Raw genomic sequence first — 20,288 nt, 5'->3', positions numbered from 1 at the left:
CGCTGAAAAACATCCCCACAGCATGATGCTGCCACCACCGTGCTTCACTGTAGGGATGGGATTGGCCAGGTGATGAGCAGTGCCTGGTTTCCTCCAGACATGACGCTTGGCATTCAGGCCAAAGAGTTCAATCTTTGTTTCATTAGACCAGATAATTTTGTTTCTCATGGTCTGAGAATCCTTCAGGTGCTTTTTTGCAAACTCTAGGCGGGCTGTCATGTGCTTTTTACTGAGGAGTGGCTTCCGTCTGGCCACTCTACCAAACAGGCCTGATTTGTGGAGTGCTGCAGAGATGGTTGTCCTTCTGGAAGGTTCTCCTCTCTTCATAGAACAATGCTGGAGCTCTGTCAGAGTGACCATCGGGTTCCTGGTCACCTCCCTGACTCAGGCCCTTCTCCCCCGATCGCTCAGTCTGGCTGGGCGGCTCTAGGAAGAGTCCTGGTGGTTCCAAACTTCTTCCATGTCCGGATGATGGAGGCCACTGTGCTCATTGGGACTTTCAATGCTGCAGAAATCTTTCTGTACCCTTCGCCAGATCTGTGCCTCGATACAATTCTGTCTCGGAGGTCTATAGATAATTCCTTGAACTTCATGGCTTGGTTTATGCTCTGATATGCACTGTCAACTGTGATACCTTATATAGACAGGTGTGTGCCTTTCTCAATCATGTCCAATCAACTGAATTTAGCACAGGTGGACTCCAATCAAACATCTCAAGGATGATCAGTGGAAACAGGATGCACCTGAGCTACATTTTGAGTGTCATGGCAAAGGCTGTGAATACTTATGTACATGTTATGTTTTCGTTCTTTATTTTTAACAGATTTGCAAAAATCAGTTTTCACTTTGTCATTATGGGTTGTTGTGTGTCGAATGTTGAGGAAAATAATGAATTTAATCCATTTTGGAATAAGGCTGTAACATAACAAAATGTGGAAAAAGTGAAGCGCTGTGAATACTTTCCGGATGCACTGTAGGTACAAGAAACAGATAATCACAACACAACCCCTCAAATACACCGAATATCACAGGTGGATTTTCACAATAACATGTAAAGTTAGGGGGACGAGGAATTAGATGCTTTTTACAGGATGCTTTGAAACAAAATACTAAGAGTAAAAATACCAGAATCCTCATAAAACATGGGATTCGGTAGGAAGGAATACTTAAGATCATCTTTGATTGAATAAAGAGGTCATTTTATGAATAGGTGATTGAATAAAGAGGTGATTTTATAAACATCTGATTGTTAAACATGTGGTGCAGAGGTTATTTCAGCTCATGGGCACAAAGTGTGATGATGTGACTGTTAACCAATGCATTCTGGGAAATGCAGGATCCACTGATTTTGGAGCTCGACACATAGGAGGGCCTAAAGGTTGGGGCATGTTGAAACAATGTCATGCACACGGAGGCAAGATGAAGAGTCTCAGAGATGCTCTGAAGATAAAGAGCTTTTTATTGTCATCGTCGTTATACAACGACGCTTCATTTGAGGGCCCACAGCCAGCCAGTAGCAGCTAACAACCAAGACAATGTACAAGAAGAATACACAAGAGGAATAAAAAAAGAGGGTGCCGAGTAAAATATGATAGATGTGTGTGTCTGTTTTGATCGTGCATAAACTGCGTGAACTGACAATCCGGTTAAATCCAGTCGGGTCACAGCCCGTGTTGACCGTGTGGGTGAGCGGGCCAAATCTCTGAGACGAGCTGCATTTCTGTCTTCTTAACTTTTCCCTCGGTGAACTTTGCCCTCCGTGCTGCCTGCCTGACCTTTGCCCTCTCTGATTGCCACTATACAAATCCTGCTGAGTCCCACTTTAGAAGTGTGATGCTCTGAGTGGATCGCTAGAGGAGGAGCAGCTTTGTCCTGCCCGTCTGGACCTGAGCATCAAACTAAATATACATTTAGTCGCTCCCTATCTACTTGCAACGTTCAATTCAATTCAATTCAGTTTATTTGTATAGCCCAATTTCACAAATTACAAATTTGTCTCGGAGTGCTTTACAATCTGTACACATAGACATCCCTGCCCCAAAACCTCACATCGGACCAGGAAAAACTCCCAAATAACCCTTCAGGGGAAAAAGGAAGAAACCTGGAGGAGAGCAACAGAGGAGGATCCCTCTCCAGGATGGACAGATGCAATAGATGTAATGTGTACAGAAGGACAGATTTAGAGTTAAAATACATTCAATGAATATGACAGAGTGTATGAATAGTTCATAGTAGGCATATTCCACGATGGAGACCTCCACGTTCCATCAGGCAGATGGCGGTGGGGAGGAGGCGGAGTCACAACAGGACAGTGGCGTAGACATGAGCAGGAATTCCACGACCCAGACGATCCATCAGGCAGATAGGATCTATGCCGTCTCATAGGGTCCGATGACCCCATGAGACGTAAAGTCAAAAGGACTTCGGGGAGAAAGCAGAGTTAGTAACGTGTGATTGAGAGATGAAAATTCATCCTTAAGGAGAGAAAAAAGAGGAGATAGGTACTCAGTGCATCCTAAAACGTCCCCCGGCAGCTATAAGCCTATAGCAGCATATCAAGGGGCTGGACCAGGGCAAACCTGATTCAGCCCTAACTATAAGCTCTGTCAAAGAGGAAGGTCTTAAGTCTACTCTTAAACGAGGTGACTGTGTCTGCCTCCCGGACTGAAATTGGAAGCTGGTTCCATAAAGAGGAGCTTGATAACTAAAGGCTCTGGCTCCCATTCTACTTTTAAGACTCTAGGAACTACAAGTAGTCCCGCATTTAGTGAGCGTAGCTCTCTAGTGGGGCAATATGGTACGACAAGCTCCTTAAGATATGATGGAGCATCACCAATCAAGGCTTTGTAGGTTAAGAGAAGAATTTTAAAAGTGATTCTTGATTTTACTGGGAGCCAGTGCAGAGCAGCTAGTGCAGGAGTGATGTGATCTCTTTTCTTAGTTTTAGTGAGAACACGAGCTGCAGCATTCTGGATCAACGTTGATTCTATATTGGCCAAAGTTTATGACAAGGACAACGATCGATGAAGTGTAAACACCACCTAGAAACCACGCGCTACGATACCCGAGTTTATGGTACGAATACCATTTGAGTTCAATACACGAGCGACTCCTGGCAAACGATGCGTCCAGTTAATGCTGAATCCAAACCTTGATTAACCGTTGATCTGCAAACAGAGTTTACGGTTTATGACTGACCCACATTTTATTTGTTCATTGATTATTTGCACACAAAAAATATATATATACTTCATTCCATTTGTGCAATAGCTCGAAATGCTTCACAATGTTTAAATAAAGCTATTTGAGAAAGCAGAAGACCAGGTTTCTCCTGTAGAAACGTCATTTAAAATGTAATTTATCTGTCAAATGTGATCACAGCATCCGGGAAACAACCTCTGCAAGATTAAAACATTAAAACAAGTTATTATTGATTGCCAGATTTAAGGCCGTTTACCTCTTTGAGGAAGGTGTCTCGGCCAACAGCTCCGATCTCGCTGCTGTAATTCAGCAAAGAAAAATTATCTTCAGTTGCTCCATAAAACTTCACAATTTTAACATTTCCAAACCTCATCAGGAAGTCCCCCCGGACACAAGACTCACTTTGTGTCTCTGATCATTGAGTTTCTGGAAACCAACGACACAAAGACGCTGTGAGACCTACAAACGGCAACAAGACGCGGAAAACAAGCTTTTGAATATAAGACTGGTGAGATTTGATATTCTTCTTGTGAACTAAACCTTCTGGGTGTGATGCAACACTGGTTCTGGATTAATCAGTGTTTCAGTCTGGACTTTTGGTCAAGGTAGGAATAACAGCCGCTTGTTTAACCCTTGTGTTGCCTTCGGGTCAATTTGACCCGATTCAATGTTTAACCCTCCTGTTACCTTTATATTTACTAACATATTTTACCCTTGAGGTCAATATGACCCCAGCTATTAAAATCTCCAGAAAATTATTAGAATTAATATTGTTTTCCAAGTTTAAGTGTGAGGTACTTTATGTTTGTTTGTTGACTCCCGAAAGAACACCGACATTAAACATTGAATCGGGTCAAATTGACCCGAAGGCGACAGGAGGGTTAAATCATTCATTTCCAACATGGGATAGTTTTCACCAGTCAGCTCGTTTGTTATTGTGACCGTAAATATAACCTCAACATTTTTATAACCCCTGATTGGAAATCAGTTCACCAGATATGAATTAATCAGCAGCTGACAATAATCCCCAACAAATATAGAATTCATCACTATATGCTGGCTCTTGAGTGAAATTGGAGCGCATCGACACACTCACCATGCATTTGTGGTTTTGCCTTTTTCACTGGATTTAGTGAGAAACTGAAGCTGACACAACTTGTTGATTATATTTTTGTCCTTTCCGATACCGGATTATACCAACGTTTGCACATGCAGTGTGGTATTGCCTAATACGGGTTATGAGTAGTAATAGCAGAGTAATTAGTCTGCATGTATGGCGGAGCGCAGCCATCCTATGAAATATGACGGCACCAGTTATAAACAAACAGACGGCATCTGTAGCCTCAGCAGGGGTTTCAACCTTGTTTGAGCAGCTGCACATTTTTTTACAATAAGAAAATCCTGCAGCAACAAAAAACAACCCAAAAAGTTACAACACGTCACATTTCAGCAGAATGCAGCCTATGCCGACAATTATTGGCCGTTTATCAAGTACACAGAGTACAGACTTTGGTCTTGGGAGTCTGAACTCCAAAGGATGGAGGACAGAGGATGGAGGACGGTCTTTCTGCAATCGGGACAGCAGCTGACTCTGACGTCACCACATCAGCTGTTCTTGCTCATGAGTTTAATTATTCACGGTCAAGTATGACAACCCTGCTTTTTTCATTATCCTTTAAATATATATTTTTTTATTTTGAATTTGAGTGTGTAAAAAAAGAATATATATATGCAGATGCATCTTCCGGGAAATGGGAGGATCAAGTCACATCCGGGCATTTTGACCGTGCTTCTCGAGAAGCGGACTCTGAGATGGAACATGACGTAATGATGACGTTTCACGGGAACGGAGAAGAACGCCGATTGATAAACGCCCTCAGGCTCTTCATGCGTTGATACTTCCTCGGTGTGAAACCTGGGCCTGTGGGGATGAACCCGGAGCTGAAGAAAGGCACACACCAAGCTCTTCTTCAACAGCTCTCAGTCTCTGTCTTGAACTACAACGCCAACTTCTCCTCGGGAGTTGTTCAGTGTCCACCTTCTGTGTGGAGCTACAGGGGTTTGTAAAAATCCAGATGAAAGAGAACTTTCACTGTTCTGCCTCCTGCTGGCATGGAAGAGGATTTAATTACCAGCCCAGCCTCTATATTTGCTGCTCAGACGCTCAACAACACATTATTTGCGGGAACTAAATAATATTTTTGGGACCAATTAAGTAAAATTGGATATTTTCTCTCGGCACACTGGACGATCTCTCACGGTGGTTGGAAATCACTGATTTACAGCACAAACAACGGAAGAGCCGCCGGAGAGACCGAGAGTTAAAGCTGCAACTAACGGTTATTCACTTTATTTAATTATTGATTAGCCTCTAAAATGTCAGCGAATGGAATATGCAGTAAAGTGTAGCAGAAGTAAGGCTGCAGTCGCTGCCTTAAACCTCCGATATAAGATAATTCAACAGGATTTGCTGAAGAGGCTCCACTCTCACGACAAATGAAATATACCCTCTTAATATGCAATAAAAAATGACAAGATTTATTAAAACAAATTTAAATCAAAAAGTAAAAAACATTTATAATCTATGCACAGCATATCTCATGGACGTGATATAAATATCTTTAAATATAAAAACACAGACACACTGCACCTGCTCCAGTCCTACAGTACAGAGGTCAAGGAGCCATCAGTGAAGGTCACACGAGGCATCCGACGGTATATATGACGGCCGGCAGACTTGACCTAAATAACATCCAACAAAAAGTAGAGGAGTGTTTCATAAACACTGGACGAACTACAGGTTAACGCTATTCACTATTTTTGTGAAATACACTCACTTGCTTTGTTGTGCAGGAGTTAAATGATGAAGCTTCGAGAAGCAGAGAGACTGAGGCGGGTATCTTTACAAAGAGCCAGTTCCTACTTCAATCTTCTTATTTAACTCGCGTCAATAAAGTAAATGAGTGCATTTGTTGATCCGTGAGACTATTCATCAACACACTGCAACCTGCTATCTTGTAAACGTGACCCCCCCCCGTCCGAGAGGCTCTCCTCTGCTTCTCGCCGTCACGGCTGCTGGCTGAACGGACTGTCGAAGCCGCTGTCCTGCTGCCGCTGCCTCAACTCGGAGAACAGCGGCCCGGAGCGAGCTCCGCGCCGCGTCTCCAGCTCGGAGCCGGGCGTGGGCTCTCTGTGCGCGCTCGTCTTCGCATGCTGGAAGTTCACGTCGTCATTGGCGATTTGGTTGTAGACGGTCAGGTCGGAAGCGTTCGGGGAGAGGTCGACAGAGTCGCTCGCCGACGCAGCGGCGACAGAGAAGGGCTTCACCGGTTCCACTCGCCTCCCCGAGTGCGAGGAGACCCGGAAGCCCGCGTCGGAGTCGCTGCTGGTGGCGCTCCAGTCGGTGCGCCTCTCCTCTCGGACCGGAGCCTCCCTGGTGAGGAACGCTCTCCTCTGGCGCTCAGAGTCCAGGCGGCTGGGAACTCCCTGCACCGCGTGCAGCTCCCTGCTTCTACTCCTCACGTGGACCGAGGCCTCCTCCTCCGTCCCAGATGGAGCGACGTCTGGGTGACTCGGAGGTTTACTTCTCGCTGCGGCCGGAAGCGTCGGCGCTGAATCAGCCGACGTCGTTTCCCTGCGGGATCTCTCCTCCGGCCGCGCGTCGGGCCGCTCGGGAAGAGTCGGCGGGTTCCTGCTAGAGCCGTCGCTTCTACCTGGAAGGCAGTCGGCTGCGGACGCAACCGTCAAACAACCTCAGTCGGCACAAAACAGATTCACGCCACGTTGGAATTATATTTTAAAAAAGAAAAACATCTGCATTACATCCGTTTCTGCACAGCAGGACTCACTTTGCAAACTGGAATTTTTTCCGGATTTACTTTTAAAGGGCGTCTCCAGGACTTTAGCCATGGCCGCCAGCTTGCTCGCGGCATTCATTATTTTCTTTTCAGCCCTGCAGAAGACAGAAAAGATCAATGCGATTAGCCGGAGGAGCCTCGGTGAAGCACGCAAACAAGTGTCGGACCATTTCGGCCTCTTGCCCTGTCGTTTTTCCTCCGTCCTCCAGTAACTCCTGCAGACAGGTCAGATAATAGCGCCGCATCCTTCTGGTGGTGTCCTGCCGCTCCCGCTGCACCTCCATGCGGATCATCTCGGCCGCTCGCTCCCGACTCTCCTGGAGGTAGCGCAGCATGTCTCCTGCCAGAAACGACACAATTATGCTTTGTTGCTGCTATTTGACCGTGACTAGGTCTCATGTGTAAAATAGCTTTTGGTTATACATACAGTGGGAAGTATTCACTAATGGCTGTAGCTCAAAAGGGTGCTTCTACTCAATACTGAGCATAGGCCCTGAATACTTACGACCATGTGATATGTGAATTTTTCTTTTTTAATGAATTTGCAAAGATTTCTACATTTGTTTTTTTTCTGTCAAGATGGGGTGCTGTGTGCACATTAATGAGACATACAATTTGCTTTTTTGATTTTAGCAAATGGCTGCAATGAAAAAAAAGAAGAGTGAAAAATTGAACGGGGTTGGAATACTTTCTGTACCCACTGTGTGTGTATTCACTAGGTACATGAAAGAGATAATGACTTGGTGAGATTTGAACATGTATTTAAACCTGCAAACCCACATTAGATTCACAAGTGAGGACCAAACAAATACATGGAATATGATCCAGGACTTATATCCGGAGCGTATAGTTTTATCTGCCCCTTTGACATTAAATTCTGTTGTTCCCAATATTTATTTATTATATATTTATTTTAAATCCACACCGGCACATCAGAGATCAGCACCATTACCCACCTCTGATCTTCTCTACAGTCATCAGGTAGAGCAGCTTCATCTCCTCGAGGCCGTGCTGAACATGCGGGTTGTGGTCAGAACTCCTGGAAGCAAGAATAATACATAGGAAATATGTAATAATGTACAGTGGATCAGATGGATGTTTTCAGAGCACTTCCTCCACTCAACACTGAGTGCTCACTGAACATTGCTGTATTTTCAGTTTTTTTTTAAACAGTGCAGCTTGAGCAATTTGTTTTAACATTTCTTTTTTAAAATCAAGCTTCTCAATCACTTTTTGCTATAAATTGTCCAGAAAATAACAAATAATATAAATCTGCTGTAGATTTAAGAGACCTCAATTCTTCACCAGTAACAAGTACACAATCTATTACAGTTAATACGGTTTGTATTCAAATAAACTTCTGAGGCCCTAAACTCACAGCAGGGCTTCATTTAAATATTACTGAAAAAGGTCCTTTCATTCATCTTTGACCAAGGTGGTAGGTGACATCAAACAGAGAGGGAAACAATATTTCATTGGACTATGAACTACAAATAAGAAATGATAAAAAAGAAAACACAAACCATGAGGATTCTTTGGCGCTCTTCACCTCCTCAAGCTGCTGCAGATGTCGCTCCTTTGCCTCTCGCAAGCTGCTTTCATGCTCATCTACAACACAGAGAGACATAGTCTGTTGAATGAATCGGATTTAAATGGTTTAAAGAAACATTTTAGATGAATTTAAATACCTTTCAGATGCTGCACGGCCGTTTTGTGCCCGCGTACGCTGAGCTGGAGCTGACGACAGGCTTTCTCCAAGTGCCTCTGGAGCTCCTGGTTCTTCTTCTGCAGCTTACCTGAAGAGACAGTTAGCGCGATTTATCAATCTAGATCGGTCCGGTGAGAGCCGTCTAGTTATCGAGCTATCGGCCATCGACATGTCTTCCTTCTCTCCAATACATCATATCAACTTGTGATGCTTAAAGTGTCAACTAAATACATTTAAAATCACCAGCAATGTCTTATTCCAGAAATCGGGACACTTTTACTCAAGTGCCATTTTATTTGAGAAAAGATGGACATCTCCACAGCGGATATCTCCAGGTCTAGGCAACTAGATTGATAATAGCACTACAGGTATGAAGGAAAACATGTGTTCCCCTTTACCTAACGTCTCAGTGCACTCCTTCCTGCAGCGAGCCTCCGTCTTCTCGGACAAAGAACCTGGAACAATATTGTCACGTAACAACTTCTTAATCAGCAATACACGGTAGTCTGATCAAAACGATGACGAGTGCCCGTCAAATGGATTTAAGTGATAAGAGTTCCCGAGGCCCAGCTCAGTGAAGACACAATAAGGACGCACGACATACTTAGCATTTGGTCGATTTCTCTCTGGTGCTGCTCCTGCGTTTCCTTCAACACGCGGCTCAGTTTCTCCTCGTCTGCCTGTGGATCACAAATGAAACCATGAAGGGAAAAGCTGCTCAGGAGCTCAGTCAGTAGGGGCTTGGATTAGTAACTGGAAGGTAGACATTTAAACATTGCATAACTTGTTGTGATAATGGAGAATAAAAAATGTCAATATAAAACCCTGACAAAGACGTAGCAGGATGGAGCGTTGCATGGATACATTATTGGGAATTTGCACTTTTTTTAGTGACATTCTCTCCTTTTCCTTCGTGGATTTGTCCTGGAACTCTACCCAGCCGGGGTCGGATGTGTGTTCACTGCTCACCCGTTTTGTTTTGTTTCTTCTCATGTTACTTTTCCCTCTCCAGTAAATGAATCATCGAGTGAAGCCAGTTCAAATCACTTCAGATAACGGGTAATAAAACTCACTTTCTTCCACTCCTTCTTGGCTTGAGACACGGCTCTGTTGACGAGATCGGTGCAGATTGCTTGGATGATGTGCGTTATCGAGCCCTCTGATGTGGCCCCGCCGGTCCTCTTGATGTCTTCGGTGCTCTGCTGATCTGTTTGGGGATCCCTGAGAAGTTGTGCCTGGACCTCTGCCAGTCCAGCCTGAAGCTCTGCTAGTAATTCGTCTCTCGTCTGCTTCCTCAGCGCCTGCTCCTTCTCCGCATGCTGACATCTCCACTCCTCCTCTCGGGCCCTCAGAGCCTGTTGGAGCTTGGCTTCCAGCTGCAGGAGCAGCTCCTTCTTACGGAGATCGGCGTCCTCTCTGGCCTGCTGCAAAGCCAGCTCCATCTTTCTGCGTTGCTCCTGCAGCTTGCTCTGGTAAAGCTGCTCGCTGCGGCCCTGGATGACGGCGGTCTCCTGTTTGTCTCGGTTCCAGGCGGCTCTGGCTCCGGCCAGCTCCGCCTTCAGCAGAGCAGCTTGCTCTCTCCTCTCCTGCTCCAGCTGACTGTGGAGGGATGCCACCTCCTCTTGGAGATCCTTCACCCTCTGTGGTCCAGAGCTCTGCTCCTCGGCCTCCTTCAGGGCCTGGGACACCTGACCCGTTTACATCGAGGAAGAGACATCATCAGAAAACAAACAGTTGACAGGAGTGACACTCTTTGACTCGCAAAGAAAGAACTCATACCTGTTTTTCTGTGCATTTTCCTTGTAGCTCCTCCCATTTCTCCCTCTCCTTTTGAAGTGAGGCTTGGTATTCCGGTAATAAAGTCAAATCCTCGATCCATCGGTGGTAGGCCCGGGTTACTGCACCTTCGACCTGAAACACCACCACTTACTGTCAATCTCGGACGAGGGCAAGACAGCCACAACATTTTGGGGAAATTGATTTGCTCATGTCAAATAACGGACGGATAAATCAGGAAAATAACCACGCACATCGAAAAGCGAACGAAAAATAATCAGAATTGAAACTGTGAATAAAATGGCGTTATCATGAGCTTGATTTCAATTGGTGCCACTCGTGTAAAATGTAAGGCATGTTTGGCTAGCTAGCACAAGTGTAGTAAAACAAACCGACCCGTTTGGCCATGTTCTCCAGGTGCTTCTCGTGAAGCTCTCTCTGGGTTTGTTTCCTGGCTTCCTCCACAGCTTTGCATTTGACTTTGTCAGAGTCCAGTTGCAGCTGCTGCTTCTGGGCACCGAGCCTGGACTCCAGCTCCTCAACAGTAATCGTCACACTGCGTGCCTCGACCTCGTCTGCCTGACAGATTGCCTCGGCGGTCTCTTTGTGCTTCTCTCTCCCGGCCTCCTCCAGCCTCTGGACCCAGGTCTTCTCCATCTGCACAGAAGCGGGACATTATTTACGGATGTAAAGAATCCCCATTGAGGGAGCTGGACAGTGATGACAGGAAGTCATACCTTTTGCATTTCCTCCTTCCAAGCAGCCTTGGCCGTGGCTACCTGAGAATTCACCTGCTGCTGGATCTCAGTCCCCTTTTCTTTGGACCACAGAGCTTTGAGCTGGTTTATTGAGGCCTGATGCTGAGCCTCAAGCTCCGCCCTCAGCTTCTCCACAGCTGTGGCACTCTCTTCTCTCATCTTTTGCTGGGAATGGTAATGAAATCAGAAATTGTAATGTACGTTAAATACACATCAGGAGTGAGAAACTGTTTTTGGAAACATGTAGCAGTACAAATAGTAAAGATAACAGATACACAATCAGTACAAAAGCAAATAGTGACAATATTAATCAACACAGAACAATTTCCAATAAAATATCCTAATGTATTTTGATCTTTTTAAATCAATTAATGTCTTCCTTCCAATGGTTTGATAACCATAGGAATCATGTCCAACTGCTTTTGATATTGTAAACAGAATTTAGGATTGTATACCTCATTGACTCGGCTCACTGCCTCTTCCTTGTCGATCGTGTCCTTCTCCTTGCAGACGGATATGTAACACTCCTGCACAGCCAGCATCTTATCATTGGTCTCAGACAGCTGGGTCCTGGGAAGAAGTTGTTGTTTTTAACTATAAATGAGTTGCAACAGGTTGCAGATTAAAAACTATGTTCAGTGACAAGTGCAGAGAACTTACTGGAACTGTTGGAGCTGTTGCTGGTGGTGTGCAGTCAGCTGTTCAACCTGAGCGTCGTGTTCCAGCATGAGCTCTGTTCTGACCCGATCCACCACGTCATCCCTGTACTGCTGATGAATCCGCTCATCTCTCCATGAAGAAACAGAAACATATATACATATATATATATACAAATAAGGTTAAGAAAACATGGTATTATTGTCCTCCTCTGTTCCTCACCTCTGAGCAGCCTCCTGCTTCTCTTGGTCCAGTTCCTGGATCATCTCCCTCATCTTAGTGCAAAGCTCCAAGTTGGCGGACCTCAACTTTTCCTCACTCTGTTTCAGCGCCATGTTCTTCTCTTCTAACACCTAGAGTTCGGATAGAAACCCACCAGTATTTTATGAAATAGTCTAAAAAAACGATATAATTCATTTTATGAAACTACAACCAACCTCTACTTGATCCTGCAAGTGTTGTTTGTCTTCCTGTAGTCTCGCAAACTCTTTCTGAGACTCTCCGGTTACATCTCCATGTTTCATCCGACTGCTCTCTCTGACCTGTGAACAGTTGGGAATAGAGCCATTCAATCTCTTTCCCTGTATTTATGCATCGTTTTATGCGTTTCCATTTGTTTTTACACCAATACAACTGGATAGTATTAGTATGTAACTTGCATACATGTCATATTCTAACCCCATCAGTTTCGCCAAATTGGCCAATCAACATAAAGCCGAGTAATTTATATCAGACAGTGTATAACAGTGCAGTTTTAAATGCTCAGCAATGCAACATTTAAGTCATCTCTGGTCACAGAGGGCCGTTCTCACCGAAGAGCAGAGCGTGGCTTCATCCAACTGGGTCTGCAGCGCGGTCAGTCGACCCCGACTGACCTGGAGCTCCTCCTGCAGCTGACTGATCTTCTGCCGCTTCCCCTTCAGACTGCCCAGGCAGCGCTGCATCTCCAATCGCAGCAGCCGCAAAGCTTCGTCTTTGGGCAGCTTGGAGTCCGACAGGTGAGCCATGGCAGTACTGACCAAACGGGAGTGGAAGTTAGACTTTGATTGACGGGAGTGGTGATAAATGAGTAAAAATATTGCAAGTTGACAGTTTATACTAGCACGTAAGACACGAGATGCTATAGAAAGACGCTCAGTCCTTGTATTGATTACCATAACTATGCTCTATGATCATAATGTACCTGTGCAGCAAGCCGTTTTTCCTGTTTGTTTTCTTTAACCCTAAATCCACACAGGAGTCGGACAGGTGGTTCTGCCAGTCACTGTTCAGCTCTAATGCAATAACACCGTGTTTCACTGCAGATTCATACAGAGTGATCTGCTCCTTCAACTCAGACAGATCCTCCTTTAGAATGAAAAACAAAAGATGAAAGGTTCAATCAGTAAAGTTAAGTAATAATGTTTTCGGAGTGTTTCCATTCTCGGGCAGAAACATCAGAGATCGAACCTGCAAGACTTGGTTCATGTCTTCACTCAGCGCTTTGGCTGATTGAGCCTTTTGGAGTTTGATTTGTATCTGACTCATCTCCTGCACTGAACCTGAAGGGAATAGAGCCAGGAGAAAAACATACTTAAAATGGAGCAACAAAAATCATGCATAGAAGTTGCTCTTTAATGTTCTGTGATTTCATCTTCATACAGTTTCATCAAACACATAAGAAACAAGAAGGCGGGTGAAGCCCTCCGTCACTCGCCTGTCTGCAGCAGCTGGGCACATTGTAGCTGACTCTCCTCCAGGCGCTGAGTGAGGGTGTTGACGACTCTGGCTCTCTCTAGTTGCTCTTCTTCTCTCTGGCGCTCCAGTTGCGTCACCTGCTCTCGCAGCCTCTGACCAACATCCATCTGGAAACAACAACACAGGAATTGACGACGTATGCAGGCGACTTGGACTCGATCTCCTGTGACGGTAACACCAGCGCAGACCTTTTCGTTCAGAGCCTGAGAGGTCGAGTCCAGCTCCTGCTGGAGGGTCAACAGTGCGTTCTCATGCTGCTCCTTTAGGACAGCGAGGTCTCGGTCATGCTGCTGCCGCGTCCTGGACAGCGTGTCAGAGCGACAGAGTTCCAACATCTGCTGCTTCATGCTGTCCACTGCGGCTTCTGCCACCCTCTGCTTCTTCGAGTTCTGCAGAGCAAACAAAACAAAACGACTGTATTCACCCTAATGAAATACAAAGGTTTCAATTAAGATATTAATGTTATCTGTACGCGTTAGAAAGCGACAGAATCACTTTGGGTCCGTTTAAGAACACAATAGAAACATTTTCAGTGAAGCCGTTACATTATTTCATATCAGATTTTGTTATTCCATAAAGCTGACACTGCTTTTGAATAAACTGAATAAATCCTGGACGATTTTTTTACGCCAATTTTCCAAATTTATTGCAGACTGTCTTGTATTGTTGAACTTAAAACAATTAAGATAAGGAGTCAAACAGCCGTGTGTGTCGGTGCAGAACGTACCTCCTGGTCCCTCTCAGTCAGGACCTGGACCTGCTGCTCCATCGCCTTCACTTTGTTTTGCATTTCAACCTCTCGGTCCTTGGCTTCTTCAACCAGTTGACACGATTCCTTTAGGCTTACTGCTAGGCCGTCCTTTTCATCTGTTGATGATTTTTTTTTTTTAAATGATGTCCCCAAAAGCAGCGAGAAAACAAGGAAACACAAAGTTCATCGGTGGTTAGTACAAACCCTCTCAACAGCCACACGGGGGCATTTATACTAGTAAATGAAGACACATCCCATTGAATCAAATCAATCAATACTATGAATTCATAATATAAGCCATTTGGAATTAAATGGCATATCAACAATAACAAAACATATTATGAATGCACAAGTATGAAACACAAATGTTCAGACGGTGAAAAACTATTCTTTAAAAGAGAAGAGGTTTTCCAGGCACCTGAGATTATATATCCTTCATATTACAAGTTTGATGTATTTCTTTAAATTTGAGTTTTAAATGCGAAGAAGAAAAAAGAACAATAGATCATAATGTACAGCAAAAACAAGACTTCACACGAGCGATGATGTACCGCAACAATGCAGACAGAAAGTCCCTCCCCCCGTTCTGAAAGCGATAACTGTGAAACACACCTTTGGCAATTGCAAACTGATGCTCGCTATATCTCATATTACGCCTTGAATCCTCCAGTTTTCGTTCCAAGTCTTCAATTTGCCTCTGCTGAGCCTTGTGTAGAATCTGCAGCTGGGCAAGTTGCTCTTTATCAGGAGTTTCTGGAAGACAACAACAACATGTAGATTCAACACAATAATTCCTTATCCATTAGTGAAAGTGTGGAGACATTCTATTTTGAGAATATCATTTGAGAGGGTGTATGTGGAAAAATAATAGATTAGGCATCCAGATTCATATTGGTATCAACCAAGGACATCCAAATTATAACATATTCCTTGACTCGACACAACATGAGTCTGGACTTAGTTTGTGGATTAATAGCACAGGAGTACAGTGCCATGTAAATCACAATAATACTTGAAAAGTTTCCCTGTTACAATCAATCTCAACGTAGGAATTTCCTTTATTGGCGAAACAAATGTATCCAATAGAATAAGTATTGTTTTGTTGTCAAAGTGCCGTTGAAGAACACACGTTATCTGCTAAAGTTTAGTTGTTAAGTAGACAGGAGTACTGACATGAGCTGGGACATAAATGTGCTATGTTGGTCCATATAAACTATAACACTATAACACGTTGTCAAAGTGCCGTTGAAGAACACACGTTATCTGCTAAATAAATGTTTGGGTATTACAGCTACTTATACATTTTATAAATGACAATTAAAAGGGCACTTTTCCTTTGGTCTGGCTCAATATTTCTTTATGACACAGAAATATAGTTGGTATAAACGTAAGCTAATTATTCTTATTTCCACACAAGGATTTAAAAAATTTAACTTTGCTTCTCTGAGACAAAACTGTCAAAGTGTTATAGTTTATATGGACCAACATAGCACATTTATGTCCCAGCTCATGTCAGTACTCCTGTCTACTTAACAACTAAACTTTAGCAGATAACGTGTGTTCCTCAACGGCACTTTGACAACAAAACAATACTTATTCTCTTGGATACATTTGTTTCGCCAATACAGGAAATTCCTACGTTGAGACTGATTGTAACAGGGAAACTTTTCAAGTATTATTGTGATTTACATGGCACTGTACTCCTGTGCTATTAATCCACAAACTAAGTCCAGACTCACGTTGTGTCGAGTCAAGGAATTCTCTTTGCAGATGGTCAAATTGACCTTCCTGTTGAACGGCCTGTGTGTTGAACATGGTTGGTTGATGGGCAGGATGGTGAGGATTGTAGGTGGCATGGTGCTGGTCCACTCTGTCCAACACTACGGGCTGGAAAGTTAGAAGAAACAGAAGAGTTGAAGTTAAAACATTACCGTTAAATAACTATAACAATCTGTACATGCTCACAACAGGTGGACTTCTATATGCTTTTGAAAATGTATTAAAAAGACAAGGCAAATGTATGTATGTATATTTGATATAAAAGGAAGTACATTTTAAATCACATGTAGAATATAATAAAAAAACATCTGTGTTGACAAAATAGACCAAACAAGAAACTCAACGCACTTGAAATTTGTTTCTGCCGTTGTTGTGATCCCCGTAGTTTGGGATGTCTCTGCGTCCTCCTTCTCCGTCATACAGGACAGCGTCATTAGAGCCTTGAGCGTACGCTTTAGACTCGTACTCGTCTGTGGAGAAATCCTTGGTCTCGGGAGATTTTTCGGAGCCCATGCTGGTGAATGTATAATCTCCCTGGGTGTACTGATGATCCTGGCTCCAGGTGTTAGGTAGAGGTCGAATTTGAGGGTGATGTCCATTGTTCTGAACGGCTCCATCGTCATAAGCATACTCTTTATCAACTTCACAGTCCTTCAGAGAGACATTCACAGTAAGAGTGATATTTCTTTCTTTAGAAATTAAGAAGACACAAATTTATCAGTCAAAAATAAATAACTAAGTAACTAACTAACTACCTGTTCATGAGAAGGTGGCCTCGGATGATCTGACCATTGCGGAGTCCATGCCGATTGTGGGCTGAGTGGAGAGAGCACAAAAAGCTTAATTATATTTCAATGCAATAAGGAAAGTGTGTGCAACACACCCAATGTTCTCCAAATCTTAGATTACAAGTGTGAGCAGCAATGTATGTTTAACCTGTTGCCAGTGTTTTTATTGCTGCATGTAGAGTACTCCAGCTCTGGGGAGGAGTCTATGCTGTCCTCCAGCATGTCATCCGGCAGGTCGGTGAGCAATTGGTGCAGCTGCGGGGAAAAAAGCACGTGGAAATGAGTCACTCTGGTTGCTCCGTAACAGAGTAATAACGTGATGCAGATGGGGGGGAAAACAGCAGAGAAGAATTCACCGACAGCCTGAGAGACAGAATGTGTCTGAGGTACATCTGTACTGTGTTGCTCCAAAGTTTTCTGAAAACAAGTCAAACCAGAATGATATTGTCCTGAGAGGACTATGGCTTAGATTAGTCATGAAAAACATTTTGCTCAGGTTTTCGTGATCAGAATATGTTATGTTCTCATAGGCGACCATTTTAAGCATGCATGTATTAATTAATCCTATTGATAAGTCATTCAAATATTTTGTAAAGCAAAATCCTCAAATATTCTCTGGTATAAATGTGATGTGATGTTTTGCCGCTTTTCATGTAATCCTATACATACTGTTTGTATAAAATGTGATCATTAATCTTTTGGTCCATACAATCAAATTGAGAAACAAAACAGTGACAAACAATGTAATCTTCTGTAAAAACATCCTAGCTCTTAGAGACACAAAAACAGGTCAAATCAACTTCTGCGTTAATAACAGAGCGACCAGGCTGCTTTACGGCCAGCCATGTGTGATGGAACAAGCAGAAAATTCTAGACTTACTTCCCACAAGGACCGATGAATATTCCTCAAATCCGCCACTGTGTCCACAACCAAAGGACCCATGTTATCTCGCTGACACATTTAACAAAGACTGAATCGGCCCCTCTGCTTCTCCTCGTCCTCCTAGTCTAATCTTACTGCAGAGAAGACCTTCTGTGGGAAACATCCGAAACATGCCAGGCATATTGCAGGCTGAGGCTCCCTGCGCTATCGCTGCGTTTTTTGCTCCAAAAGAACTCCATTGTTTAGACAAAACATAAAGCGAGGTTAACTGGAGCAGAAAGATTCCAATTAGCGGTGGCAAACATTATCCACTTGACCAACTTGCATATATTAGATAGGCGCGGTTAGACCAAAGGAAAAAAAAGTCCATTTAAAGATTAATATTCAAGGTCCCTTTCTTCTCAGTTTAGAAGACCAGTGGTAAGACATTCAGTCACAGTTTTTTCGCGCTTGCTTCAGTTAGTCAAGTACAAGTGAGGCCAAGCACAGACTCAAAGTAACCTCAATAGAGCAGGGAAACCACAGGGCAGAGCTAGTTTATGTGCGACACACCTGGAAGGAGGCCTTTTCCTTGAGCCAATAATAGCTCAGGTTCAGGGTGCAACAGATTGTAGGCGTGAGTAATGACGAGAATGCCTGTTGAGCTGTGGAGCTGAAGGTCCTTGTGAAATTCAACAGAGCACACAAATGCATCCGGTAATAAATATAATAATAATAATAATCATTTATTTAATATAGCGCTTCTCAAGACACCCGAAGTCGAATATATACTCAAGAATAACAACTTAATGGGAACCGTACAAGAGTAAAGCTTAAAATGAGCTTAACTAACTGTTGTAACTATATCAACATGACAATATGTATAATCAGTGAGCAAAAGGTGATCATAAAGGTGTTATTGCTTCAGAAGAGATGCTGACCGCTCTGCAAACACCACAGGTTACGGTTTTATAATCCAAGCATGCACTAGATATCTCAGGTCGTCAGATAACTGATGTTGTGTATATGTATAATCCAAAACAACAACAAGAGCTCGAGCCTTTACAGCATGTTACCGTTAACACAATCACATTGACAAGTAACACAAGAAGGTCAAACAACTTTACCCAAATATCATCTGCAACAACAACACGTCATACCAACCACTTCACAACGTAGTGTGCGTGTCATACCTCTTGCTCTCTCGCATAGTCCTCCTGGTCGTATTCTTCTTCATCGTGCTGGGTCTGAAGAGCAGCACTGTCAAAATCAATAGACATGGTGCAGACAGAGCCTGTAGGTGGCGGGTGCTCTGAGAAAAGAGGTGCGGATACAAACTCAAGAGGGAAATCACAAACACCCAGAACAAATGTGTGTTACGTGCGGTATTGGCGTTAAAAGCATTAGCTAGCTAGTATATCCGACTTTAACACTGTAAGTTAGCTCGAAGTTAAAGTATACACACACACACAACACGTTAGCTTACCTGTAGGCATTGATAGGACAGACGTGTATTCTGTTGAGCCACTTGTTCCTTTATTTAAGCGACGTGTGAAGCTAACTAACCGCTAGCCACGTTAACTATTGTTTACATCGCAAAGCAGCGACGAACTAGCTTAGCGGTAACGAGAGCCACGTAATAACAACTTAAAACCTGCCCGGTCGGGCTTTAAATAACCTCTGCGAATACATTTGATCAAATATCCGTGAGTCGATAACAAGTTAAGTAACAGTTTACATGTATTGTTGGCCGGGCGCCGCTAACCGTTGCGAGTAAAATTAGCTTTACAAAGCTAGCAAACTCCGGCTAGCTGGTCGGATGTCCTCTTTAAAGACTCGCCCACTTTGAAAACCCGCGCGCATTACCAGCGCCAACCCGCTGCCGGCCTAAATGAAAACACGCGGACAACTCGTAATCTATGTACATTATATACATTATTATATCTTATACTTTGTACTCATATAATAGTTAATCATCAATTCACTGTGACCAAACCTGCACGGTAGAGCTATTTTGTAAATATTTGCGTCGATTTTGCCAACCCCGGAAGTAGAAGCTATCCACGCTTCCATGGTAACAGCGCGTCGAGCCTTGTGGGAAGTGTAGTCTCTATGTTTTACGCGAGTCGACACGAAAGAACTGACCGATCTTGACGAAACAAAATTAATTACTTTTTTAAACATTGATTAATAAGAACATTTCAAAACGGGTTCATGTTAAAGCAGCGCGGCCATACTTGTAATATGTTACTTATAAATGATGTGATATTAAAAACAAATGGCTGTAAATAGCATGTAGGCTACTTTACATATAGTGCATGATTTTGTTCATGTATCTTTATGAACGTGCAATCCGTATTGTTGGCCATGTATATACACATGACTCCATAACGTGTTATTGCAGGTAAAATAAT

General features: G+C 43.5%; 1 protein-coding gene across 6 annotated transcripts; it reads right to left on the bottom strand.

Moving 5' to 3' along the window:
* Positions 1 to 5,718: 5,718 nt before the first annotated feature.
* cep152 (centrosomal protein 152) lies at positions 5,719 to 19,900 on the bottom strand. 6 transcript variants are annotated; one of them, XR_008832103.1, is made up of 30 exons: positions 19,361 to 19,899; positions 19,068 to 19,186; positions 17,161 to 17,267; positions 16,980 to 17,040; positions 16,573 to 16,875; positions 16,185 to 16,332; positions 15,058 to 15,198; positions 14,422 to 14,561; positions 13,883 to 14,083; positions 13,654 to 13,801; positions 13,407 to 13,498; positions 13,141 to 13,304; positions 12,770 to 12,971; positions 12,395 to 12,499; positions 12,180 to 12,310; positions 11,961 to 12,089; positions 11,756 to 11,870; positions 11,280 to 11,465; positions 10,939 to 11,199; positions 10,546 to 10,677; positions 9,840 to 10,454; positions 9,371 to 9,446; positions 9,165 to 9,221; positions 8,747 to 8,854; positions 8,582 to 8,666; positions 8,015 to 8,097; positions 7,242 to 7,398; positions 7,050 to 7,153; positions 6,039 to 6,953; positions 5,719 to 5,943 (listed from the first exon to the last, which is right to left on the bottom strand). XR_008832103.1 is itself a non-coding variant. In XM_056417304.1 (29 exons), exons 1-29 carry the CDS (start codon positions 19,368 to 19,370, stop codon positions 6,268 to 6,270), a joined length of 4,821 nt encoding a protein of 1,606 aa, XP_056273279.1. In that variant the 5' UTR covers positions 19,371 to 19,900; the 3' UTR covers positions 5,719 to 6,267. The 6 variants fall into 6 exon arrangements, 5 of the variants coding, with proteins under 5 accessions (XP_056273279.1, XP_056273277.1, XP_056273278.1 ...); XM_056417304.1 differs by having other exon boundaries at positions 5,719 to 6,953; positions 16,230 to 16,332; positions 19,361 to 19,900; XM_056417302.1 differs by having other exon boundaries at positions 5,719 to 6,953.
* Positions 19,901 to 20,288: the final 388 nt, after the last annotated feature.

This window comes from Pseudoliparis swirei, chromosome 6 (assembly GCF_029220125.1).
Source record: "Pseudoliparis swirei isolate HS2019 ecotype Mariana Trench chromosome 6, NWPU_hadal_v1, whole genome shotgun sequence".
In the NCBI taxonomy this organism is placed as follows: Eukaryota; Metazoa; Chordata; class Actinopteri; order Perciformes; family Liparidae; genus Pseudoliparis; species Pseudoliparis swirei.
This window is presented reverse-complemented; position numbering and strand designations above follow the sequence as displayed.